Here is a 27,688-nt window from a genome sequence, read left to right as displayed (position 1 = left end):
TGAAACCGTTTATTTTGTAGTTTCAACGTTTAAACAACCGATGCCTTCGTAAAGAGTGAACTCGTTGATAATTACAGTCGAGTATCCACAACGTGGAAATTCCGAACGTGTCACGAGAACCCTTCTCAGCTTCTAAACGGTTTGATAATTTTTAATGAAAATTCGCCCAAGTGTTCTTCCAAATTTGTACTTTTCACGTACGTGTGAGAAGTTCGTGTGAGATGCTTGAGAATGGTCGCGAAAAAATTCTCAAATATTTCTTCTTCGACGACCACGCGTGCCCCTGCCCCCCTCTTTTCGATTCTCCGTTGAGGAGAGGGGGTCGACTTTGAAATTTCAAACAGGGGGCCGATTGATCGCGTGGACAGCGCTCGGACTATTTCCGCGGCAGCCTTGAGTCTCTCGGTTACATAATTTATGCAAAGACGACTGCAACGGGCGACTGGTCTCTCTTTGCAAGTGCACTCGCGAGCCACCGTTGCGATTAGCTCGTCGATAATCGGATAAGGCTATCGTATCGAAGGCGTTCGAGATTTTCTTTTTTTTTTTCTTTTTGTTTACCATTTTCTCCCCTCCTTCTTGTTCGTCGATCGTTGTTTCGTCGGTCTTTCGATCGTTGATCGCGCACTTCCGTTTTACGTAAGCGGTGCCCCAGTTTTAACGTCGGTTTCGTCGGTGGACAGTGGTCTGCTTGGCGTTTACAACGAACCGTGGAAGGATACGGTGCTCGATCGGTGTTTTCGGTCACTCGTGTGCGGGAATATCACCGAGGAGAGTCGGTGTAACGGTTGGAGATTACAGAAAGCAGATGCGAAGAATTAAAGGTAGTACACGGTATTTGTGACGATTACATTTGTGTGTGTGTGTGTTTTTTTGGACGAAAATTAGTAACTGTAAATCCTTTTTTTTTTCTATGAAACTACAAAGTATTTTAATCGATAACGAGGCGAAGAATTGAAGGTAGTACACGGTATTTGTGACGATTAAATTTGTGTGTGTGTGTGTTTTTTTGGTCGAAAATTACTAACTGTAAATCCTTTTTTTTATGAAACTACAAAGTATTTTAATCGATAACGAAGCGAAGAATTAAAGGTAGTACACGGTATTTGTGACGATTAAATTTGTGTGTGCGTGTGTTTTTTTTTGGTCGAAAATTAGTAACTGTAAATCCTTTTTTTTTTCTATGAAACTACAAAGTATTTTAATCGATAACGAGGCGAAGAATTGAAGGTAGTACACGGTATTTGTGACGATTAAATTTGTGTGTGTGTGTGTTTTTTTGGTCGAAAATTACTAACTGTAAATCCTTTTTTTTTATGAAACTACGAAGCATTTTAATCGATAACCTTTGTTTACTATTTACATACCTTTGAAGAATATACGCAAATTTTTGCGAAACATTGAGGTGGTACACGATACTTGTGACGATTAAATTTGGTTGTGTTTTTTTTTTTAATCGAAAATTAATAATTGTAAATTCTTTTTTTTTATGAAACTACAAAGTATTTCAATCGATAACTTTAGCTTACTATTTACACAACTTTGAAGAATATACAAAGAATTAAAGTAGTACACGATATATGTGACGATTAAATTGGTTTGTGTCTTTCTTTGTCGAAAATTGTAAACCATTTTTTTTAAGAAACTACAAAATATTTTAATCGATAACTTTAACTTACTATTTACACACCTTTGAAGAATATACAAAGAATGAAAGTAGTACACGATATATGTGACGATTAAATTGGTTTGTGTCTTTCTTTTTTGGTCGAAAATTGTAAACCATTTTTTTTTAAGAAACTACAAAATATTTTAATCGATAACTATAGCTTGTTATTTACACACCCTTGAAAAATATACGCAAATTTGTATACCGTAAGAATATTAATATTTGAAAGATTATAAGAGCGTGAGTCGTGATTACCGTAAAAAACGAATACCACCTTGAGTAAATATTTTTTGGTCATTTTACTATAATACTATATGGATCGATCTAACAGACAAATCGTGTAAATTCAGTGCTATGATATATCTGTGCATAGTGATCGAATGTATTATAGAGAAACTGGAATAACACTGAAAGTTTAATAGTTCGAAATGAACTAGAATTATTTGAAATTGTAGTAGGTATATGTATGCGATCGATTAATATTTGAGTTCAACTGCGCGTGACAGTTGATTATCAAAAGGGGTTGAAGTGCCATTTAAAGTCCTCGAACCTAGAAATAGATTTAAATTGATCGAAACAGGTCGAATGATTGTGGAATGGACAATTGAAATATGATCTATCGGACTCGATTAAAAAGTGACCAAAATTGAAATAGATCGTACGACTAGCTGTTGACTTTAAAATTACTCAAGTGCTTGATAAATCTAACGATTAGTAAATCTCTGGATGAAGATAGTTTCACTGTTCTTATTAGTCCTTTTTTTTCTTAATTCTCGTTCTTCCGATTTTCCAATATTATTCTTAATAATAATATCAAAGAATTTTCCTCTTCGTATTCCTCTATTTTTACCAAATATTATTTTCGGTAATAAAACTGATATCTAAAAAAAAGGAAATACAATTTCGCCACTCTCGTTTTCTCCAAACGTTAACTCAATGGACGAGTTAACCTTTTCACGGGTTTTCCAATATTATTTTTAATAAAATGTAATAAGTTATCGATCGACGAATGAGAAAACGAAAACGGTGTGGCACGATGTCGTTTATGTATCGTTTCACGGATCATTCGGTCGATCGAACAATTTTATGAGCCAAGAAACAGAGATAGAACATTGGACGTTTAAAAAATGAGGTCTCCTCGAAGGTTTCCAGTCACGGAGCATCTAAACGCGGCCGTAGAATCGCGCATCCTCTCGAAAACACCGCGACGTTCGATACGAGAGATCCCGAGCGAACGAACGAACGAACGAACGACAGAATGCAAAAATTAATCGAGTCATGGACCAATGAACCGTAAGCTCGATACAAATCGAAACACGTTGAATGGAAATTGCCTGGCCGAGCTTTTTCAGCGAACGAGCCCTCGTTTATTTAATCGCTTATTCGTACGATCGATTATCGTCCACCGTGATTAATCATTATCGGTGTTATCTCGAGAAACGGTGGACGTTTACCGGGGAAATTCGAGCGGATTTGTTGGACACTGTTTTCGTGCCATCGGTTGAAATTACCACGACAACGACGGAACCACGTACGAAATTGTTTCTTTTTTTCCTTTCTTTTCTTTTTTTTTCAAATTAGAAAATTCCAGACGCAATCTCGGACGTGTACTTAATATTAAAAACTTTCCAAATTCGCAAAACCGAGTTTCAGTCCACGGAGGAGCGGACTTTGAATTTTTTTAAATTTTCCCGCGTTCGAAAAACTTTTCAATTTTTCAGGTTTCGAGACTTCTCGGTCTGATGCACGAAATTTTGTTGACTCGGTGGGAAGACTTTCGCGCGAAATATGAAAATTCACCGTAAACGTAAGAGCGCGAGAAATGGCAAAAATGTCGATCTTGGAACGTTTCTAAACTCGTGGCCACCGCGAGTTTCCACACGCGCCCGGTGTGCACGGAAAATATTCAAACGTGGGAATTTCCAAAATTTCCGGACCCAGGAAATTCCTAAATCAAACAAGCCCTAAAACTGCCCGCGAACCAGGTCGCGGTCGAACTTTCACCGTGAATTCGAGCTTCGCTCGGTAACCCTCGTCAATTTCACGAGGCGAGAAAGATCGTTTAAATAGGACCACTTGCAATATTTTTTTTTTCTTTTTTTTTTTTTGAAATTGTAGTACTCGCAACCGCGATCTGGAATCATTCTCCACTGTGCGTTCACTGCACCACACGGTGGAAAAAAGAAACTTTTTTTTCGAAATTCTAACACCTGTTCGTTAAGAAAAAAAAAAATCGTTCCTGATTTAAGAAACTGCTTAATTGAAACTATAACGCAATAATAATACTCCAATATCGAGAATATCATAGAAAGTAAAGTACATTGTACTATTTGTTAATTCTGGACATCGATTTATTACCTCGTGAGTTCGTAAGACGAAAGAAATATCTCCGATGATATATTACGAAACAAATCACCTACTTTTCACACTTTTTAATTTCTCCTTTTCGAAGGAAAAATGAAAATAAATCTCTCTCTCTCTCTGTCTCTCTATCGAGGCCCCAAAAAATTATTTGTCAGTTAGAAAATTACCGTATTACACTTATAATCGCACGAGATAGTAAAATACACGTTACCTTTTACGTTGCAAAGCTACCAGCTCGGTGGTCGTAATATTGTATGAAATTTGTCGATATTAGGTTTCACCGCGTAACAAATCAACCGGTGTACTTTCGAGCGCGAAAGTCGACCACGCGTGCGATCAATATATTTATCAACGTTGCTACGGATAAAACGATTCTCGCCTATCGTTTCGCGGTCGTTTCGATCGTGGGCGTCTCTCGATGCGTTGCAACAGAAAACGTGTGGGATTGGGGGGTACACGGAGAAAAGAAATAAAAAGACACGGTTCGTATCACCGAAGCGTTCAATGGCGAGCAACAGCGGCGGTAAAGTTTGAAATTATTTAGGCGTGTTCGGTTGCAATTTTGATTTGTGGTCGCTGCTCCAACGCGGAATCGGGATTTCGGAGTGGCAAGGGCTCGTGACAGAAAGTCGATAGAACGTCGCTGAAAATTAATGAGCCAATCGTGTGTAGCTCCGCTAGTCAAGCCTCCGGAATAATTAATGATCGCGCATTTGTAGTTCTTCGGGTCCCATTGGGACCGGAGTTTTCGCGAGAATCTCCTCTTCCAGAGTAGAAGAAAAAAAAAAACCATCCCGATTTCGCGATAGGGGAACGATTGATCGACGATGGACGAAAATCTGTTCGATTACGGAGAATCGAACCGGAGGAACTAACGAAAGATTACATCTACTTTCTGGGATGCTAAAACACGATGTCACACTCGTAGTTAACAAATAAGTGAACCACTTCGAATCCAGAAACACAGTTTCTCGTTTTCACATTTACCAAAGATTTCCACCGACCTGGAGAACGATCGATGAATCTACACACCAGACGCTTAGCTTGAAAATTGATTCGATTTATAAAATTAAGAAACAATGGTTAATATACAGGGACAAAAACCACGGGGAGAATTTTCACAGCTCGTGAACCGAACTTCGGAGAATACAGTTCCGATATGTTGATATCGATTATAATAATAAATGATTTCACGTGCTCATTGACCAATCTCCATACAATGCAATATGTATACTTTGATTAACCTTCTCGTTGAATTAATCGGTGACGGCGAAATCTCCCGCGTTGAATTTTAATTTCGCATATTATTCCTAGTGTCGCAATTGTACCTATAAATGTATTTAAAATTCAAAGAAGGATGTGAGATAACCTTGCGAACTTTTCCATGAAAATTGAAACGTTCAACGATCGCTCAGTACTCTTTCGAGTGTCTCGAAATATGGTTTTTGAATGTTGGATTGTTGCACGAGTATCGATGCAGCGAACGACAACGAATAATAGAAGAGACGCGTGTTTCTGGCCGATAATTAAAAAATCTGTGCAACGTTGGTGTCAGGTGTGGGTGATTGGGTCCGTTGACCCAGTTTCGGGGTAAATTCGAGGTGGAAAAGTTTTGCTGAATTAGGATGACGGGTCCAGTGGGCGAAGTGTGGGATAAGGCGGTGCGAAATGGTGGTCGTCGCGAAACTTGGACGCACGTCGTCGTCCGGTTGCTTAATGAAGCATTGACGCGTCCGGCGAAAGCGTGTACCTGTCCGCGCGTAATTAACGTAACGGTCGTCTGGCCGTTGCCCACGCAAATCAAACGTACGCGGACGTACGAGGAGCGCCGTAATTAAGGCCTCTCCCAGCCCGCGCGAAGAACAATGCACGCTGCACCCGCATAGATCACGCGCCGATGACCGCCGCGTACTCGATGACAAGTAGTCGACCGCGTCCTCGATCTCGGGGGATCCTCGGGAATCTTGAATTGGGAGAACACGCAGCTGCGGGACGACCATAACGATAGAAAGAGAACAAAGATATCGGTGTACGAATTTTTCTTTCTAAATAGATCGTCTTGTATTTTTTTTTTTTTTTTTTTTTTAAATAGATCTTGCGTTTTTCTTCGAATAATAGATTTTCTTGCGTTTTTCTTCGAATAATAGATCTCCGTGCGTTTTTCTTTCAAAATAGACTTTTCTTGCGTTTTTCTTTGAATAATAGATCTCCGTTCGTTTTTCTTCGAAAATAGATCTCCTTGCATTTTTCTTCAAAAATAGATCTCTTTGCATTTTATTTTCAAAAATAGATCTCTATGCATTTTTTTTCAAAAATAGATCTCTTTGCATTCTTTTTTAAAAATAGATCTTGAATTTCTTTTTAAAAGTAGATCTTGAATTTTTCTTTAAAAATAGATCTTGAATTTTTCCTTAAAAATAGATCTTGAATTCTTAGAATTGAAATCTTAGAATATTAAACTTAGAACTTAATTAATAAGAAAAAATAACGCGTCGATTGAAACAATCTGAAACCAGTCTTGTGACATTTTCATCGAGAATTCTTTTCGCGGGTATAATTATCAACAATCGTTCGAAAGAGATGAATTTTGAAGCAGAACGAATCTGTCTGATAAAATTCCAATCGACGTCTACGCGGAACGTAACATATTTAACAAAAGCAACAACCACTCGCGAAATCGTTCGCTCGCTCGCGTTTGAAATAATCATTTTCAGAACGGAGTTACAATTTGCATTTACTCTCGGCACGAGTCGAAAAAATTCCTCGCGTGATTTTTTTTCCTGCTGCGCACGGACGACCGTTGCGTCCGTATTAGTATTAAATCTATCGCGATGAACTATCAACGCAACAACGATCCGGGCTGAAAATGAAAAAAAGAGAGAGAAAGATAAAAAAAAGAGGCGATGAAAAACAATTTGCGATTCTCTTTCTTTCTCTCGATAACGTCGATGCCCCGTTTAACATTTATTTTTTGTTTTTATTTCGCGTATCTGGATGGGGAATAACACGTTGTTTCTAGCGAATAAACGCGAGACACGAGCTGACCAAGATGAGAGAACGAATGGGAAAAATCGTGGCGGCCCGTTGTCATAATCAGGGATTAAAATTCAGGGCTGGTAAATTTTAAAGGAGCTCGTTTCCCGCGTTCATTCGACTTGACGAGCGAGATGGAAGTCGCGCGATTAAAACGAATAATGTGGAAAAGGAAAGAAAAAATAAATCTCTCTCTCTCTCTCTCTCTCTCTCTCTCTCTCTGCTCTCTCTCGCTATGAGATTCATTTACCAGTACACACAGGGGTAAAATGATCCCCGAACCGCGACGATCGTTTATCATCGAAACGGGACGGACGAGCCGTTACAATAATGAACATCAAACGCGAGCGTCGCGTTGCATCGCGACCGAGCTGTCCGCGGAAAACGCGGCCGTTACACCGACGACGATGTTGCTTTCTGTGTGAAACGCGGACATTGATTTACCCGCGGTCGAAAGTGTGCCTGCCGTTGCGTTTCCGTTTCCGCGGCGTGACGCGTATCAAAGTGGCTGCCAATGACCGGTTTCGCGGCCTCGAGAGCTCCGCGGCATCGACGCCATCGTTATTCTCTCAACGGTGACTACTACCCTCTACGATAGCGGCCATTCCGGTACCGTGAGTTTCATGGTGAACGAACAACGAGACGATTCGAAACGGTGCAAATGGAGCTGGTCCCGCGAGATAATCGGGATCGTTTAACGGATTCGAAGATTTTCAGCAGCTTCGAGAAGCTCGAAGATCGGTAGCCGAATTCCCACGGATAATCGACTTCTGGCGCGTAACGTCCCTTGGACTACGTACGTACGGTGGCGTTGAAATCCTCTCGATTCCGGGTCGAACGAGGTGTTTTGCATGTGAAAAGTGTTCGTCCCTCCATAATTTCTCCGTATGCCGCCGGTTCTCCGAGAACGATCCTCGCGAAATCCGTAGGTTCGGTGATCTCGTATCCGAATCGATTCGACGGTGGCGGCACCCGAACTGGGAAGGAGGTGAAACAGCCCGGTTTCGCGAGTGTCCTCGGTTTCGTGGCGACGAAAACCGGTACCCGAACTCGACGAGCCCCAATAATTCACGGGCAAATTCTATGGTGGCTCGAAAACACGAGGCGAACAAAGACCGGCTCTGGAACGGACAAAGGGGGCACACCAGGATTGACCCCGGCCGAAACTTCGACCCGTCTCGCTCCGTCGTGTTCGTTGAGGCTCTGTCTACGTTCCTCCACGCCCTGTCTTCCTCCGCGACAGGGACTTCCAACACCTTTCCCTGTCGCGGCCATTTCCAAGCCGAACTTGCGTCCTCCACCTCTCCGCAGACCGTTGGACGCGCAACTGCATCCCTGTACCTCGGACCGCAAGCAAATGAATCCATCTAGACGTATTCGGATTAAAGACCGTCGTCGATCCGACCTGGGTCAACCAGGCGGGAAAAATCACTCGGAAGAGGGGAGGTGAGGAAGAAAAGGGGATTCCCTTTCGAGGTTGGGAAGTATCGGCTGGTCTGCGCTGATGTTCAGGGGATTCGAGCTGTTGATACTCTTCTTCGTTCTATGGTCGTAATTAAGACGTAGATTTCCAATTCGTTGGAACTTTTTTAACAATGATGTACTCGTAGGTCTACTAACGATAATGGTGTGAGAAACTAACCTCGAAAAGTGAAACATAAATACGAAGTGTAGGTGCGTTGATTGGATCAGATCGTAATTCAGGCGTAGATTTAAAGTTTGTAGGAAGGTTTTTGACAGGAATAATATAAGTAGATTTATATAAAATGGACGAAAAACTAACCTCGAAATGTGAAACTTAAATACGAAATGTAGGTGTGTTGATTGGATCAGATCGTAATTCAGGCGTAGATTTAAAATTTGTAGGAACGTTTCTGGTAGAAATAATATAAGTAGATTTATATAAAATGGACGAAAAACTAACCTCGAAATGTGAAACTTAAATACGAAGTGTAGGTACGTTGATTGGATCAGATCGTAATTCAGGCGTAGATTTAAAGTTTGTAGGAAGATTTTTGACAGGAGTAATATAAGTAGATTTATATAAAATGGACGAAAAACTAACCTCGAAATGTGAAACTTAAATACGAAATGTAGGTGTGTTGATTGGATCAGATCGTAATTCAGGCGTAGATTTAAAATTTGTAGGAACGTTTCTGGTAGAAATAATATAAGTAGATTTATATAAAATGGACGAAGAACTAACCTCGAAATGTGAAACTTAAATACGAAGTGTAGGTGCGTTGATTGGATCAGATCGTAATTCAGGCGTAGATTTAAAGTTTGTAGGAAGATTTTTGACAGGAGTAATATAAGTAGATTTATATAAAATGGACGAAAAACTAACCTCGAAATGTGAAACTTAAATACGAACTATAAGTGTGTTGATTCGATCAGATTGTAATTAAGGTGTAGAAAACGTAGGAACGTCCTAACAATAATAATATAAATAATAGATGTATATAAACCGGACGAAAACCTAACCTCGAAACGTGAAACAGAAATACGAACTATAGATGCGTTAAACCAACCAAGCAGAAACAATGGAAATCTTCAGGGTAGATTTGATTAAAAATTCAGTAATTCGTATCGTCGATTGGATAAAAACAATGACAACGAAAGTACAAAGAGAGACACCTATGTCGCGAGCGAACGGTACACGTATCGTACAAATGAGATACCGGTCGCGAGGGCTGTTAATAAACCTAACCTGAAAACTTGCACAAACTGTGCATAAACACGGGGAAACTTTACACTTAATCCCGCGTATAATTCAGGCCGAATATTATATTTCCAGCGGCAAATTGAGCAAGTTTCGTAGAAAATGTGTACGCATAAGCACCGTAGCGGTGTTTCTGGAAAGTTGCTTGTTACGCGGCGAAGCTAATCGAGAGGTATTGTACCCGAGGTGCAACGCGCGCGTCGATGGGGGGTTGGAAAAACAGCAATTAGATGTAGATCGAGTCGTTCCGAGGTAGCGATTGTCCCGTGATGCATCGCGACGGATTTAATTCGCGAGAACACCGCGTAAACGGGGGTTCTGGGTAGAAGTACCGCGCGTTCGCGAACGGATCGTTATTCGTTCGGAGTCCGCTTTGTCAAGAATTCGAAGGCGTATTTATCGAAGGCGGTTGGTAACCGTTCGAGCGGGAACGCTCGGGAATGGCCGTGTTTAGCACGGGCTGGCGGTCGCCGTGTACTTTAAACCGCATGCAAATTAATGCCTACCCCGTTGGCGGGCAGTAAAGTGCGGCCAAAGTGAGTTTAGGGAACCATACGTGTGTAATAGCGCGGCGAAAGCTCTTCGCGCTAATTATGGATTCCGGCTCCGTTGCTTCTGTTCTCCCGGCCCCCACCACCCGTACACCCTCTCCTTTTTAATCGTCCGTTTCAGCCGCGAAAGAAAACCGTTTAATTAATATTCCGCTCCGCGTGGCTCGCGAACCTTTCCAACGTTTCTTTTTCCCATCCGTTTCGCGGCACGAACCGTTTCTTCCTTCCGCGCTCGTTCTTTTCTCCGGCTCGGTTTGCGGCCTCGACGGAGGGGGATCACGTTCCCAACTTGTACGTCTCGCCGACGTTTTCCCCGGAAGTATTTTACCGTAATCTTCGCGGCAACTGGAGGAAGGATATATCCCTCCCCGTGGAGACGAAAGTGTTACGGGAGCCATAAATTACGATTAGTCGCCATTAGCGTTCGCGGTGCAGCTTTTCGCGATAACCGATACCCGTGATCGCGCGTATAGAAACGTCGGCGTTTTTTTTCTTCTCTTCTTCCGGCACTGTTCCGCGAAGAGAATGGTAAAGAGAGTGTAGTAAAAGGTCTGTATTTTGAAGTTCAGGGGAGAAGAAAGAGCGGTGTTTGTCTTGGGGAGCTCAAGGGCGAAGGCACTGATCGTGGGAAGTTAGAGCGCGATGGTATTGGCCTTGAGAACTTCCAGACGGAAAGTTTCGACGAAGGCAGAGCTCTGATCTTGGAAAAATCGGAATCGAGAGGTTTGGTCTCGGAAAAATCGAGCTGTAGAGTTTTGACCTCGGAAAAGTCGAGCTCTGGACCCCTGATCTCGGAAAAATTGGTTTCGAGAGCTCTGATACCGGAAAATTCGAGCTCGAAAGCCCTGATCCCGGAAAAATCGAGCTCGAAAGCCCTGACCCCGGAAAAATCGAGCTCGTAAGCCCTGACTTCGGAAAAGTCGAGCTCTGGACCCCTGATCTCGACAAATTGTTCTCAAAAGCTCTGACCTCGGAAAAGTCGAGCTCTGGACTTCCGATCTCGAGAAAATTGGTCTCGAGAGCTCTGACCTTGGAAAAGTCGAGCTCGAAAGCCCTGACCCCGGAAAATTCGAGCTCTAGATCCTGACCTCGGAAAATTCGAGCTCGAGAGCTCCGATTTCGTAGAAATCGAGTCCAAGAACTCCGACTTTACAAATCTGTAACTCAAAAGCGTTTAAACTTGGAAAAACTCGAATGAAAACTCTCCGCCGTTGCAAAGCTCGACGAAACCCCTCGTCTCGCGAGCTCGAAACGAAGAAGCTCCGATCTCGAAAATCCCTCGCCCCGAAACTTAACCTCTCCGTCGTTTCATCGTCGTCATCGAACCTCTGACGATCCTCTCCCGCCACGAATCGGCGAATTGAAAAATATCGTACGAAAAACGGTTACCGTGTTGAAAATATCACTTCGATAAGAACGGTCGAGTCCCTTCGAACCCGAAACATAAATATTCCGTCTAGAACGTCACGGGGTTGGGATACCGAGTGCGTTGTTCCATTATCGCGATAAGTAAATCGCCTTGAAGTTCCCTCGCAGTTGAATTTCCCAAGCGGCTCGAGTGCGCTCGACCCGGACGAATTATTTCATAATCGTAGACTCTCGAACGGTAACGGTTAACGCGAGGATTATGCGCAGGAGGGCCACTCGAAACCCCGGAGGCTAACGAGGCCCGTTGTTTTTTCCCAGGTAGGCCAAGATGGACGTCGAGGCAGCGCTCCTGGAGAACTCTCCGACACTCTCGACCATCTCGTCGGACTGCACCGACACTACGTACTCCGGACCCGGGTCCCCTTACTCCCCGGAATCGCCGATCATCGTCAAGTCCTCCTACAAGAAGACAAAGGATGACGAGGTCACGCCCAGACCAACGCCCAGGCATCCACTGCCGCCCAGGAAGCCCAACTTCCGGATGAGACCGCCCTACCTTATGATCTGTATCAGCATCATCGAGGTGAGTATCGAGAACTGTTTGCGTCGTTACGAAAGATGGTTCACCTATTTGGTACCATTATTTCGTAATCGTGATCATTATTAATAATTTGGAACGGATTCGTCGTTGGTTAAACATCAGAATTCGGTTGTCAATCGTTAAGAATCACCAGGAACGAACGAGAGCTTCGAGCTAACCGTCACTGCCTTTGGACAGTTCGACAATTTGTCGAACAGACATGGAATAGTTAGTTTACGAATTGAGCTCGATCGTGGAGACGAATTTGAACAAAAATCAATTTATTCGCAATTGAAACAGTGACTCGTCCAATTGTCCGTATCATTCACCTCAAATTATAAGTATTTTAAAACATTTGATGCAGCAGTATATACCATATCAGGAACAATGTATCTCCTTCTCCATCTATCGTACAATATCTCCACTCCCAAAGCGTTCATTGCTAAATTATAAAACACACTATCGGTAGTGTAAACTATATAAAAAGACAATATACCTCCTCCTCCATCTATCGTTTTTGATATGGTATATACTGCTGTATCAAATGTTTTAAAATACTTATAATTTTGAGGTGAATGATACGGACAATGGACGAGTCACTGTTTCAATTGCCAGTAAATTGATTTTTGTTTCTCTTTTCGTTTACTTGTACAATGTTCTCGGATCAATATTTAAACGGAGTAATCTTTAAATAGGCCAAACGGTTCGTTCGAAATTCTATCGGAAAGATTCTACTTGTACGTTGAGCCACCGTAGTCGCAACGAAGTAAATCGACACCTGGTGTTTCTACCTATTTGTATAATATTCCCGGACCAATATTTAAACATTCGTTAAACTGGTTAAGTGGTTCGTTCGAAACGTCACGAAATCGACTCCCGCGGTGCGGTCACTCTTGTTTGCGACAAAGTGAATCGGCACCTGTTTTATTCGCGTGTTTGTACAATATTCCCGAATCAATATTTGCACAATAAGGACACTCGTTGAGCCGACTAAGCGATTCGTTCGAAACGGTACCGGAAAGATTCTACTTCCGCGTCGTTGCACTTTCAACCACTCTCTCTCGCATATTCGCACGATACGTAAAATACGGAATCGATAGTAACGGGAAACATTCATCCTAGTTGTTTAAAAACAATACAAAGAAACCCTACTCCCGCGATTTTCAACCAACGATCGAATTACTCTCGCGGAAAATTTTCTCCCAATACCTCGAGAAAACAACACCGAAGTATCCGCGATTGAAATTTAAAATTCTCGTAATTCTTCGCGTAACTTCTCCACAACGTGTACGCAGATGCTCCTTGAAAGCGGGTAAGTCGTTTCGTGATTCGTTTGTATCGCGAATGCGAACGCGGAGCCGGGTGCGTCCTCGCGGAAGGAGATTCGCAAGAAACCGGAAACCGCGTACGTATTACCCGAAGACACGGAGGAGTATGGGTTCGAGCACGAGGCCGAGCTCGAAAGATTTCCCATTAGCCGAGCTAATGCGTCGCGGAGGCAGCGGTGGGGGCGGGGACGGGGACAGTGAGGCCGATGGGAATCTCTCTCAATTATACGCACGAGTTCACGAACGAACATCGCGCGCCGGTATTTCGAGAAACTCGTGCTCGAGAAGATCTCGGGCGAGGAAGACGAAGAAGGAGAGGAAAAAGTAAAAGAGAAACAAAAACAAAAAAATAAATAAAGAGGATGAAAGAAGAAGAAAAAAAGAAGCACCACGCGAGAAGAAACGAGAAGGAAAACGAGATGAGACTTTCCCGCGTGGATCCACCACCGTCGACCATGTTCGATAATAATTCCACGTAGAAGAGCTCGTTCGATGTGGTAACGAATAGCTCGTCACGTGGACGAACGACGAAACGCGTCAAGTTGAAGCCGCGAAGTTAAACGCGCCCTTCTTTCACGCAGTTTCGCGCAATAAAACAGAAGTTAACGCCAGCGGGGAGTTAATGAAACCCCCGAGATCGCGAAGAGGATGGCGCGAAGCGTGGAGCGAATAGGGGTGAGGGTGAGGAGAGGTGAGGTCGTCGTTGACTCGAAATCGAATTCCGTTAGTTCATGGGTTACAATAATCGGTCGAGATTCGCGCGATAAAACGACGAAGATTGCTCTCGCGTGTTCGCTAGGTGATCGAAGTGCGATTCGAAGCGGGGGATTCCTGATACCGGGGATTCAAGAAACTTTGAAACACGATGGAAAAATTTGGCAATGGATGCTTTGGGAGTGGAGATATTGTACGATTGATGGAGGAGGAGGTATATTGTTTTTTGTGTGGTTTGCACTACCGATAGTGTGTTTTATAATTTAGAAATGAACGCTTTGGGAGTGGAGATATTGTACGATAGATGGAGGAGGAGGTATATTGTTTTTTGTATAGTTTGCACTACCGATAGTGTGTTTTATAATTTAGAAATGAACGCTTTGGGAGTGGAGATATTGTACGATAGATGAAGAAGGAGATACATTGTTTTTGATATGGTATATACTGCTGTATCAATGCTTTAAAATACTTATAATTTGGCAATGGACGCTTTGGACGTGGAAATATTGTACGATAGATGAAGGAGGAGGTACATTGCTTTTTATATAGTTTGCACTACCGATAGTGTGTTTTATAATTTAGAAATGAACGCTTTGGGAGTGGAGATATTGTACGATTGATGGAGGAGGAGGTATATTGTTTTTTGTATAGTTTGCACTACCGATAGTGTGTTTTATAATTTAGAAATGAACGCTTTGGAAGTGGAGATATTGTACGATAAATGGAGAAGGAGGTACATTGTTTTTTTATATAGTTTACACTACCGATAGTGTGTTTTATAATTTGACAATAGACCCTTTGGGGTTGGAGATATTGTACGATAGATACAGGAAGAGATACATTGTTTTTGATATTGTATGCACTACTGTATCAAATGTTTTAGGATATTTATTAAATCTAGCAATAGACACTTCGGATACTCTACGATAGATGATTGAGTAGATACGTAATATGTTTATATGTCGTAATATGTTTTTTGATGTCGTATACGCACAATACAACTTCGTGACAATTGTGCGATAATCTTCATGGAGTGATTTTGTAGGTCGAACGCTCTAGATTAATCTTTATAGGTTTCTTAGAATTTAGGCGACAATGTGACGGTTCAGTTACTATGTTTGTTGCTTAAATAACATTAATCAACGTTATTAGATATTTTACAAATGTCTGGATAGTTACCCTATCGAACACCCTAATATCGGATACCTCGGTTAGTTAACCTAAGGAGTGATATTTTATAAGATATCGTACACATATGTACGCGAATGGAAAAATTGAGATGCAACCGCACATCTGTTACCGAACCTAACCTCGGAATACAAACATTTAAATATACACATACTACGTTTCCGTTTAAAAGATCGAGAGCCAGCGAGCACTTGTAGGATGTAAATCCAAATTAAAGAACGATATAACCTGGCAGAATATTTTAAACGTTTCGACCTCGTTTCGTTTGGGTCCTCTTCAATAATAATTGGAAGGAACATCGTTTCATAGCAAAAAGAGAGCAGGCGGGAAAGGAAACGGAGAAATAGTCCCCTCGCGGTAACATAAATCCACGGCCAATTACGAATTGCTGTTTGTAGAATTGTCCGTGAAAGTAAATTAATTTATTCATAGAAATACAGTACGCGTGAATTATCAGTTAGAAGAAACGTAACAAACGATCGAGTTCGATAAATTACGAAAGTTTCTCTGTTTCTCGAACCATAAGTTCAAGTACCGTAATTTCGTCTAATTTTCGTCGTAAGAATCTCTTCGATCGATCGACACTATTCTTGTAACGTAAAAAAAAAATTCAATTCGTACCAATAGCTAATCTAATCGCTTTGAAGTTTCTCAAAACACTTTTACATTTACACGATCGTTCGAAACAAGAAAGATAAAAGGTAATAGGAAGACGATACCCTTTATAGAGGTAGAACGCGGTCGTTTATCGAGGATCACCGTGCAATCGTCCGCTACTCGTAAGAATTTTCTTCAAAATTTTCCTCCACACTCCTCGAATACCAATTCGCAAGATGTCTTATTAAAAATTTCTCTTAGAAAAATTTTCCTCCACATTTCTCGAATACCAATTCGCAAGACGTCTCGGAGAAACAACAATCGTCCTCAGTCGCTAAACTCGATACAAGGGTAAACACTGACCCGAAGCATAAAAGAAAAAACCAATCGTCCTATGTTCGACGATTTCTCGAATTCTGACGAACGTATCGACTCGATGGGGGTTATTTCAATGGCGATTCGTTCCCCCGTCGGGGCGAAGGTACGTATTTCCCATTTTCGTTCAACGATCGTTGAAAGAGGGAAGCTAATCGCCGTCTGTACTCCCGTCCAGTTTCGCGCGATGAAACGAATGATAATGCCTCCAGAAGGGGGTGGGGGTTTAATGAAACGCTGAGATAGCGGAAACGGTGGTATCCGGTTACGTGGCCTCTCACCGAAAGGTCGACTTTCCCGGCTGCGTCGTAATAATCGGTCGAGTTCTTCCGTAATATCGCTGGAGATAGGATAACGAACGCGATAAATCAGAAGTAAAAGCGCCACCGTAAATATGGCTCGTTAGAGAATTCGCTAATAAATCACGAGAAAGTTTTCGCCGAGCGGACCACCGAGAATCGGCACTGATTGCCGCATTAGTATCGTTGGGAACGGTTTTTAGCTACAACTTGCCTCGACGGTTCCAGATTGGTCCCCGAAATTAATTAATTGCTAATTTATCGTTCGTATTAATCGTCGCTATATAATTCGAGGTTAAGTGAACGCTTTGATCGCCTTCTACGTGACTGGAATAATTCGAGGTACTTGGAAATAAATGGAACGTAACATTCGCGAACCATGGTTCACGCGATGGTGATACACGAACCTCGGAATTTTCGATCGGTAAAAATTCTTTTCTACGAATCGTACCGAAAGGTGACTTTTAAATGTTGCTCCATTCGTTTCTCCACGAGTGTAAAATCATCGGTCTAACATCAGTCGCTATACGATTCGAGGTAAGTGAATTTCGGGTCGATAAAAATTCTTTTCTACGAATCGTACCGGAAGATGACTTTTAAATGTTGCTCCATTATTTTTCCACGAGTGTAAAATCATCTGTCTAACATTAATCGCTATACGATTCGAGGTAAGTGAATTTTGGGTCGATAAAAATTCTTCTCTACGAATCATACTGGAAGATGACTTCTAAATATTAGTTTACCAATTTTTCTACGAATGTAAACTCGTTACTCTAACACTACACGATAATAGAACAATAACATAAGATAAAATATTTTCAAACGCACGCGATAATACCGAGAACACAGCGTAAGATTCGTTGCGCGCAATTCTAAGTAGATTCTTAAATTTCAATGTAATTGGATATCGATCGTCGACCTTTCCGAAGTGCAAATAACAAAAATCGAGACAAAGTAACACACAGGAGACAACTATACGTAGGTATCGATTATTAAAAGGTTTTCTCAGCGCGATTCAGTTCAGCCCCGAGACGTCTCGTTTTACTTTCGCTGTCGCATTTCGATGGCCGGATTTCCTCCTCCACGGTCGGAGAACGATCTCGAAATCGCGGAAGGGAAGCCACCTGGGTTTCAAGATCGCAAAAGATCGCGACACGACCCCCGGGGTCAGCTCTTCCGGAGATAATAATTGCTTCGAAGTTGGGGGTCGTTATGGCCGGGGCCGCGCCACCGAAGAATGCGTCCAATCTAGAACGGCTGAACTTAAAATTGCGGGAAAATGTAACGGGGATAGTAAAACGACAATGAACGTTCCCCGGGCTAATGAAACGTCGAGATACGCCGGGACGATGCCACGCGGCGGACTCGTGGAACCTCGATCCTGTCCACCGCTTTAATAACGATCGCGAGGTGTCGTTCGTCTTTACATTTCGTGGTTGTCACTTTTCGAATCGGCCACGTTGATTGAATCCCGTAACGATAACGCGCGACTGCAATAACCCGGCCGGTCGAAGTGAATTATAGATATCGGATATCCAATCGGGAACCACGACCGTTGAATTAAACACGTACAAGATGATCGAGGAGAATGGTTAATAGAAAAAAGAAGAGCAAGTGGAGAACGATTCGTGAAAAGTATTTGTCGAGGATTGCAGCTGTAGTTGGAATGTATAGACACGGTGTCGAATATAGGGCAGAGAGTATGGTCGCTATATATATTGCATATTGAACGTAGTATAGAGTCGCTGTATTGAATATAGAACAGAGAATAGAGATGCTGTATTGAATATAGAAGAGAATATACAACGGAACGGAATCACTGTATTGAACATAGACCATAGAATATAGTCGCTATATTGAATAAAGAATATAGTTACTACAATGAATAGAACATTACGAAAAATGTATAGGGTGGACAGCTTTAAACGAGCATCGAAAATTCAATTTTGTGTGTTTTACGAAATTTTCAATTCGTAAAATACTTTTTTATAGTTCTAGAGGAACTAGAGTATGTGGCGATGCTTGGTGGGAGAAGAGGTCTGAACGATGCTCCTCCCATCACAGGAATCTTTTCCAAGTGGTCGATCTATAGATTTCTATACTTGGAATACATTTTCCAATTGATCTTCCTATTAGACTGTTCGAGAATCCTATTAGACTTTCGTATTCAAAAGTACATTAGAACAGTGAATAGAACCACTATATTGAATATAAAGTATAGAATATAGTTGCTATATTGAATATAGAGTATAGAATATAGTTGCTATATTGAATATAGAGTATAGAATATAGTTGCTATATTGAATATAGAGTATCGAATATACTTGCTATATTGAATATAGAGTATCGAATATAGTTGCTATATTGAATATAGAGTATCGATTACAGTTGCTATATTGAATATAGAGTATCGAATATACTTGCTATATTGAATATAGAGTATCGAATATAGTCGCTATATTGAATATAGAGTATCGAATATAGTTTCTGTAATGAATATAGAACAGAGAATAGAGCCACTATATTAAATACAGAACAGAATATACTCGCTATATTGAATACAGAACAGAGAATATAATCACAATATTGAAAGCATACGCGTACGCGTTACTGTTAAATAATCCCGCGAAATTACTTTCCGTGTCTCGCTAGAGCAAACAGTTTGAGATCAATTCGAACAAATTTCTGAAAAGAACTGCCGATACCCGATACGATGACTTCGTAACCTCTGACGTCACCACCACTAAACACAAATTTTGAAAATCACTCCGGGAAATTTGCCACTCGGCGTTGTTCACCGAGTAGTTTACGCTTTATTTAAAAGTGAAACGGCTCGGCGAGCGGCTCGCGCATGGAATCAATATTCAAATGGAAGATTAATTTCGCGCGTGACGCGCGTAGAATAGCACACTCGCGGGGCGAAACTAGCGGTAAATCACGAATGATCGATCGTGGGAATAAATCGGAAAAAATCGAAGCCGAGGAGGCTCCGGCGCCTTCGCCATCGGTTGGAACGGGACGAAACAAAAACGTTGGAGGAGGGAGGAGGGATTGTACGTCACGGTATGGAAAAATTCGTTATTGCCAGCCGTGGGCCGAATTTTCGAGTGTTCCGTCGTTTTCCAAGACGGCGGATATAACAGTGCATTAAGCGCAAACCGAAACCTAGACCGCGCTAAGGTCGTAACACCCGTGACGTAAAAATGGATGGCGTACGCCCGCCCCGCAGCCCAAAAGTCCCGTGTATCCGCGGCAAGCAGATGATTTACAGAGAGAGCTCGCGTTCGGGGCGAGAACACCGCGGGAAAAACGTAAAAAGAGGATATCGGGAGAAAGATCGCGCGGAAGGATACAGGAATTCGCGCGATTTGTGGCCACCCGGTTGCTGTGGTTTCTTTCTGTCCTGTAACTTTTCGGTGAAACGACGGGGTAAACACCACCGCTGATAAATTTCAGAGCTCTCGCGTACCGAGAGTTTCGGGAATTATTAATAGGGGAATCCAAGTAAGGAGTAACACTCGATAATATCCCCTAGGAAGCAATACGCGGTTAATACGGTAACATTAATCGACGAATGGAATTTGAGGGACTTTTTTTAGAGCATTTGAGAAATTTCTTTTTTCTTTTCGACTTTGAGACTATATTTGTGGAAATATTCACGTGGTAAATTTTGCAATTAATAAATTTCAAAGCGTTCGTATCGATAATCACTAGGAAGCAATACGAGGTTAATACGGTAACATTATCGACGAATGGAATTTTTTTTAGAGCGTTTGAGAAATTTCTTTTTTCATTTCGACTTCGAGACTATATTTGTGGAAATGTATATTCACGTAGTAAATTTTATGATTAATAAATATCAGAGCGTTCGTATCGATAACCACTAGGAAGCAGTACACGGTAAATATAGTAACATTAATCGACGAATGGAATTTGATGGATTTTTTTAGAGCGTTTGAGAAATTTCTTTTTTCTTTTCGACTTTGAGACTATATTTGTGGAAATATTCACGTGGTAAATTTTACGAATAATAAATTTCAGAGCGTTCGTATCGATAAACCTTAGCAAACAATACGCGGTTAATATGGTAACATTAATCGACGAATGGAATTTGATGGATTTTTTTAGAGCGTTTGAGAAATTTCTTTTTTCTTTTCGACTTTGAGACTATATTTGTGGAAATATTCACGTGGTAAATTTTACAATTAATAAATTTCAGAACGTTCATATCGATAACCCCTAGGAAGCAATACGCGATTAATATGGTAACATTAATCGACGAATGGAATTTTTTTTAGAGCGTTTGAGAAATTTCTTTTTTCTTTTCGACTTCGAGACAATGTTTGTGGAAATATTCACGTAGTAAGTTTTACGATTAATAACTTTCAGAGCGTTCCGGTTCGAAGAGATTTTTAATAGGAGAATATTAAAGTAAAGAATAATAGTCGATAACGATGATAACCCCAGGAAGCAATGTATCGTTAACACACGAAGGACGGTCGATCGATAGAACTTCATTAAAATGTTTTAACGGTAGAACTATCAGGCGGGTCAATTTCAACTATTTTGTACTTCGTTTTAAAATTGCTCAATTATTAATGGCGCTTTAGTCCGTAATATTCGGGGACAATTATTGGAACGGAGAATTAATTATATTCATAAATTAATTAATTTACCCTTTCCCTTTCTAATTTCGAGGATACGTACATAGGTGATGTTATATAAATAGAAATATTGTTCACCATCGATTTAGTTCCAGTGTTAAAAAAATACTCTTTCGACTTTGGAATAATACTAAACGCGATATTTGAAAAACAATTTACAGAGACTTCATTGTATCGTACTTTGCAACCAAACAAAATGTAATTCGAGTTTGCAACGAATAAAAATATACTATAATAGTATTGTACAATAAAGTGTACTTGTATTGTCAATTTTGTACAGTCTCCTGATTAATTATCAGTTCAACAATAAATATAAGAACTACATTTGCTCCTTCGAGGATTCGTACTTCATTGTATTGCACTTTGCAACCAAGAAAAATGTGATTCGAGTTTGCAACGAATAAAAATATACTACAATAGTATTGTACGATAAAGTGTACTTGTATTATCAATTTTGTACGGTCTCCTGATTAATTAGCAATTCAACAATAAATATAAGAACTACATTTGCTCGTTCGAGGATTCGTACTTCACTGTATTGCACTTTGCAACCAACAAAAATGTGCTTCGAGTTTGCAACGAATAAAAATATACTACAATAGTGTTATACAATAAAGTGTACTTGTATTATCAATTTTGTACGGTCTCCTGATTAATTATCAATTCAACAATAAATATAAGAACTACATTTGCTCGTTCGAGGATTCGTACTTCATTGTATTGCACTTTGCAACTAACAAAAATGTGATTCGAGTTTGCAACGAATAAAAATATACTACAATAGTATTATACAATAAAGTGTACTTGTATTATCAATTTTGTACGGTCTCCTGATTAATTATCAATTCAACAATAAATATAAGAACTACATTTGCTCGTTCGAGGATTCGTACTTCATTGTATTGCACTTTGCAACCAACAAAAATGTGATTCGAGTTTGCAACGAATAAAAATATACTATAATAGTATTATACAATAAAGTGTACTTGTATTATCAATTTTGTACAATCTCCTGATTAATTATCAATTAAAGAATAAATATAAGAAGTATATTCGCTCGTTGGAGAATTCGTAGACGTGATTGATTCACGAACCGATCGTTCCTGCCCAAGTTCATCTAAGAATCCATTTCGGTTAAACGAAGATGGTCTCATCGGTCCATTAACGCGATTTATCTAGGAAATTTGATGCCAGTCGCCGGGTAAACGAATTTCTCCGGCGAATTTTATCGTCAACGCGATTGGCGCCCGATTCAGTTTAGCCCGCAAAATTTGATGCGCGTGCGCGCGTTTAACTAACTTTAACCGAACCAGTTCGGATCAGACTCCGTCAAACTCGATTTCGCAAAATTTCATTCCGTCTGGCCGCGCGAGAATATCATGGTCACGTCTGTTTTGCTGTTCAAAAATTATTTTAACCAACGTTATCGTTTTCTTCGTCGATTGTAACTGACGTGGAAGTCGTCGGTGTTTTTTCCATTGCAGCTTTAATTATTCGCTACGTCGAAGACCGAGAGATTGTTCATCGAAATAAAAAATTTCGCGCAAAGAACAAACGATGAACAACCTTTCAACCGTTAGACGATATTAGAATTCGAATTACGCACCGAACTATTTCCCAACGAACAAATAAAAATCGAATCGTCAAATCGTGGCGAATAAATCGTCGCAGATTCGTCCTGTTGGAATAAAATTTTCCCAATCTCTGCTTCGCAGATTTCCAGATCGACTAAAAGTAAGAAAACTGTTTTTTCTTTATTCTTTCAACCGCGATAACTCAAGTTCCAAGCACCAAAGTCTACTTCGAGCTTTCATCCCCTGACATTAACCGGAAAAGTATTAGAAATACAAGGAACTTTTTTCATTCAAATTCTGTACAATTTTTGTGGAGTAAAATTAATAAAGAAAGGTGAAACAATCATTTTTACGTGTATTTTTCTTTTTTTTTACGCTTTTGTTCGTATCAATCTACGCACATCCACTCTCCGCCTTATTTACAAACTAACAACAACGATCCATTCGGTGTTTCAATAAAACAGTTTCGATTAATCAACATTCTGTTGGTGGAATTTTCGTTAATAATTCGCTAGACGGTTTGTCGATAACCGTGCAATTTTTCGCGTCCTTTGACCGCGGCAACACGGATGCGGAATCTCTATGTATAAATTTACTCTGTTCGCGGAATAATTCTGAATAATTCTAACGAAAAAATATGCGTTTAATCCGCTACTGAATAGATTACCGTTTCTCTGGTAACCCGGGTTGTAGGTATTTCTGTAAATAATTGAGCGCGTTTCGTGATTTCCTCTCTAATTTAATAATATCGTATTAATGCTCTACATTAAACGAACGAAAATTAATAACGGAGTATGTTATACGCAATAATAATAACGCACGTTTGCTAACGAATTATCAAATACTCTGCCGAGAGGGAAATTACTGAAATTTTCCTACAATTTTTCAGAAAATTTTCACCTTTAAAGCATCCAACCTTGTCGGAAGTGGTTTAAAAATATTCTCTTCCTGAACGAAGGAATCTTTCTGAAAAACAAAAGTATCAAAACGTTACGCGGACAATAAAACATACATTATTATTGAGTCGAGAAAAATACCCTCGCAAAGAAATCGTTAGGATAATTATTTTCAAAGATCGATCCGGAGAACGTTGGAACTGAAGAATTCGATTCGATGAGAAAAGAATTTTTGTAAAGAGACAGACAGGTATAGTAATACACTTACAAAGAATACGCGAACGATCGACGTGTAACTTTTATCGAAACTGTTGGAACATTTTCGGAGGTCGTTCACGTTAACGGAGACACGTTTAGTAATTATATTTTGGAAATTGAAACGCTGTCGATACTGGAACATTGAAACCGATTCTCGATGACGATAGATAGCCGTCCACTGCCTGGGGGATGAAGCGACCTTGCGCAGGTGGTTGGTCTACGACCCCCGTCAGAGGGTCCAGGGATGGAGGTTCGCCTCGTACATGCTCCTGCACTCGAATGCACTTCACCTTGCACTCAACGTGGTCATCCAGCTGGTGCTGGCCACTCCGCTCGAGGTGAGTTAATCAGACTAATTGCAGGGGCTGTCGCGAACCACCCTTTTTCCACTCGCGAGGGTCTAAAGCGAATCTTTCGGTGGCCAACGAACGGTTTGATCGATTTCGTACCCTGAAAGGGTCGAATCGAGCGGAAACCACCGAGGACATTAGACACCGGGACCATCGAGGGAATTTTAATCGGTGGAAAATTTTGCGGGGACATGAATGTCGTATTTCGTACAATTAATTCGCGTTAATTAATCAGAATTAAAAACGGGGTTGGCGGTACATTCGGCGAGATTCGTGGAGTTTTCGTGGGGGCTGATTTATTAAGAAACCTTGTTTATACTTGGACTTTCGTTTCAATTTTTACTCGCGTTGCTAAGCAACCGTCCCCTCCACGGTGCAACGAACGAAACTCTCGTGCAATTATCGAGGTAACGGTCTTTGATCAAATTCCAGAGTTTTATAATTTATTAATTTCTTCGCCGATAGTGTAAGTTTGCGTTATCGTATTCTTTCATTTTGTTTCTTCGTCTTTGGTTTCCGTGATAATGTTAGTAATTGTTTTTTTTTTTCATGAAACGAAGTAACTTTACTCCGAAGATCTGCTCCGTTTTAGAACGGAATCTTCAAAGATGTTGAAAGTCTCTCGAAAAGTTTCAACGAGCGAGAGAACGCGATAAAATATCGATCGCAAAAAAATGTCTTTAGTTTCCTTGTTAATATTAGTAAATTTTTTTTTGTAAAGCAAAGTAACTTTACTCCGAAGATCTGCCCTATTTTAGAACGTTATTTTCAAAGACGTTGAAAAGTTCCAACGAACGAGAGAATGCCATAAAATATCAATCGCAAAAAAGAACTATCTTTGTTTCTCTGTTAATATTAGTAAATTATTTTTGTACAAAACAAAGTAACTACTCCGAGGATCTGCCCCATTTTAGAACGTTATTTTCAAAGACGTTGAAAAGTTTCAACGAACGAGAGAATGCCATAAAATATCAATCGCAAAAAAGAACTATCTTTGTTTCCCTGTTAATATTAGTAAATTGTTTTTACAAAACAAAGTAACTCTACTCCAAGGATCTGCCCCATTTTAGAGCCTTATTTTCAAAGACGTCGAAAGTCTCTCGAAAAGTTCCAACGAACGAGAGAACGCGATAAAATATCGATCGCAAAAGAAAAAAAAAAGAAACTCCAATGTTCGCAGGTGGAGCAGGGTCGAATAGGGGTGGCGACGATCTACTTGGGGGGTGGTGTCTGCGGAGCCCTGGGAGCATCCCTGCTGCAGCCGAGTCTGTTCCTGGTGGGCGCCTCTGCAGGTGTTTACGCGCTGCTTACCAGCCATCTCGCGCATCTTTACTTGGTAAGTCGGGGGTGGTGCCGAGGGGGTGGAAAAGTTTGTCGATCTATCGGCGCGGGCTTCGAACTTCCACGCGACCATTCGCGCAGGAAAAACTGGGTGAAACACGCTCGACGAAGTTTCCTTTTCGAATCTTTCCCTCCTCCTTCTCTCTCTCTCTCTCTCTCTCTCTCTCTCTCTCTCTCTCTCTCTCTCTCTCTCTTTCTCTCTTTCTCTCTCTCTGGCTAGTCCCATTCTTCCAGTTAAATCTCATTAAACCGGGGAATAATAAAATCCACGGTTCGGTATTCGATGGACTGATCGTGGGAGCTGAGAGAAACGGAGGGGGTTGAAAAACGTGCAAAGTTCCGGGGCTGGATTAACGGAGATCGCGAAGCTCTTGAATCTGGTTCGGCTTTCGTCGCGATTGTTTCTGGCCTGTTTTCCATTCCGAAGTTACGCTCGGTGCAGTTTTATCGAAGTTACGCTTTTTGGAGGGTGGTGTTGAGCATCGATCGTTTCTTGTTGTCGAGGAATCGACGCAGTTTGGCGGGGGGACGGGACTGCACCGTGGGAACGACGACTCTAGAAACAGGAACTTGTCTCGGAATAACTATGAACTTGACCCGCGAATATTGCTCGTAGCTGTCCACGGGAAAGAAATAATCCCGCTCCGCGTAGCGTAATTCTTTCGAGGAACTTCCTTAGCCAATTGGTGCTCCCGAAACATCGAGAAATTTAAGTCGAACGATTCCAATGGCTACTGCATTAAGGAATTCTGAAAACGTAATAAAAGAATAGTGTATAAGGAAATGTTCGAAGAACGATAGAACGGTAATACGGTGTACCCAGTTTCGCGAGATCTTGTTGTAGCGAGTACTAGGATCTTCTGTAAATAGATCCTAGTATCCGGATAGTTTTGCTCGAGTGTGTTATTTGCAGTCGCGGTAGAAAGTTTTGGCCGCTCGAGGTCACTGAACAGCTACCCCCACCGTACCATCTGGCTACCCCCACCTCTGATACTTTCACTTCGTTCACCCGTCTCGAAGGTTTAAATACGAGACCCGACGAAAAGTCACGTTATCCTAGATTTAGATACCGTTGACGACACTTCTCACTATCGACGACTAAGCTGTCCTACGTCCCCACTCTTCTTCCGTGAACGATCATTTCGTTGGTCCGATGCTTCCGTTTCTCTCGTCTACCGTATACAAAACTATAGGTACACCTAACAGTGTACCGAGACATTGACTTAATTTCTCCCTTACCACATTGTAAAACCACGGAGGATCGAGAAGAAAAGAGGCTACATACCCAGACATTAACCTAATTCCTCGTTTATCCGTTGAAAAAGTACGGGGGATCGAAGAGAAGTAGATCTAGTTCCCCACTAACTACGTACCCAGGCTTCGGACCTCTAGCGGCCAATTTTTCTGGCGCGTACTTATCCCGTAGCAGTTGACGCAAAGCCAAACGGACCAACCGCGAAGTTATCCCCTCGTTTGTTCCAGTGTCACGGAGAGCTCCGTTACGCCAGCTGGCGTCTGGCCGCCGTATTGTTGCTGGCCAGCGCCGACGTGGCGTCCCTTCCTATACCAGCGTTGCTCGGTTGCGGTAGGGTCGGCTGGGCCGCGCACGTGGCCGGTGCCCTCGCGGGGCCTCTCCTGGGCCTGGCGGTGTTCCCGAATCAGAGCAAGAAGGACGCCAGGGGCCGAAGATTCGTCAGGTTCGTGCGTTTACTGTCCGCCATCAGCGTGATGCTGTTGGTAGTCGGCGCAATGTTGGGCAACATCTATCTGATCGCGCTGCCCCAGCTGAGAAAGCCATCCTGACAGAGGGTCGAACT

The 27,688-nt window shown here is 41.4% G+C and overlaps 1 protein-coding gene across 1 annotated transcript; it reads left to right on the top strand.

The window, feature by feature from the left end:
* The first annotated feature begins 414 nt into the window (after nucleotides 1-414).
* On the top strand, nucleotides 415-27,688 carry Rho-6 (serine protease rhomboid 6). The gene is made up of 5 exons (XM_076304549.1): nucleotides 415-824; nucleotides 12,026-12,290; nucleotides 24,348-24,518; nucleotides 25,711-25,866; nucleotides 27,354-27,688. Exons 2-5 carry the CDS (start codon nucleotides 12,036-12,038, stop codon nucleotides 27,672-27,674), a joined length of 903 nt encoding a protein of 300 aa, XP_076160664.1. The 5' UTR covers nucleotides 415-824; nucleotides 12,026-12,035; the 3' UTR covers nucleotides 27,675-27,688.

This window comes from Ptiloglossa arizonensis, chromosome 2 (assembly GCF_051014685.1).
Source record: "Ptiloglossa arizonensis isolate GNS036 chromosome 2, iyPtiAriz1_principal, whole genome shotgun sequence".
NCBI classification, from domain to species: domain Eukaryota; kingdom Metazoa; phylum Arthropoda; class Insecta; order Hymenoptera; family Colletidae; genus Ptiloglossa; species Ptiloglossa arizonensis.
Note: the sequence above shows the minus strand (reverse complement) of the source record. Positions and strands in the feature narration are given on the sequence as shown.

Bases quoted from the DNA above. Each gene is read 5' to 3' on its own strand.
- Rho-6 (XM_076304549.1), top strand. From the start codon at position 12,036: ATGGACGTCGAGGCAGCGCTCCTGGAGAACTCTCCGACACTCTCGACC. The intron at 24,519-25,710 runs GTGAGTTAATCA...CAATGTTCGCAG, and splicing joins TGCTGGCCACTCCGCTCGAG to GTGGAGCAGGGTCGAATAGG. The intron at 25,867-27,353 runs GTAAGTCGGGGG...CGTTTGTTCCAG, and splicing joins ATCTCGCGCATCTTTACTTG to TGTCACGGAGAGCTCCGTTA.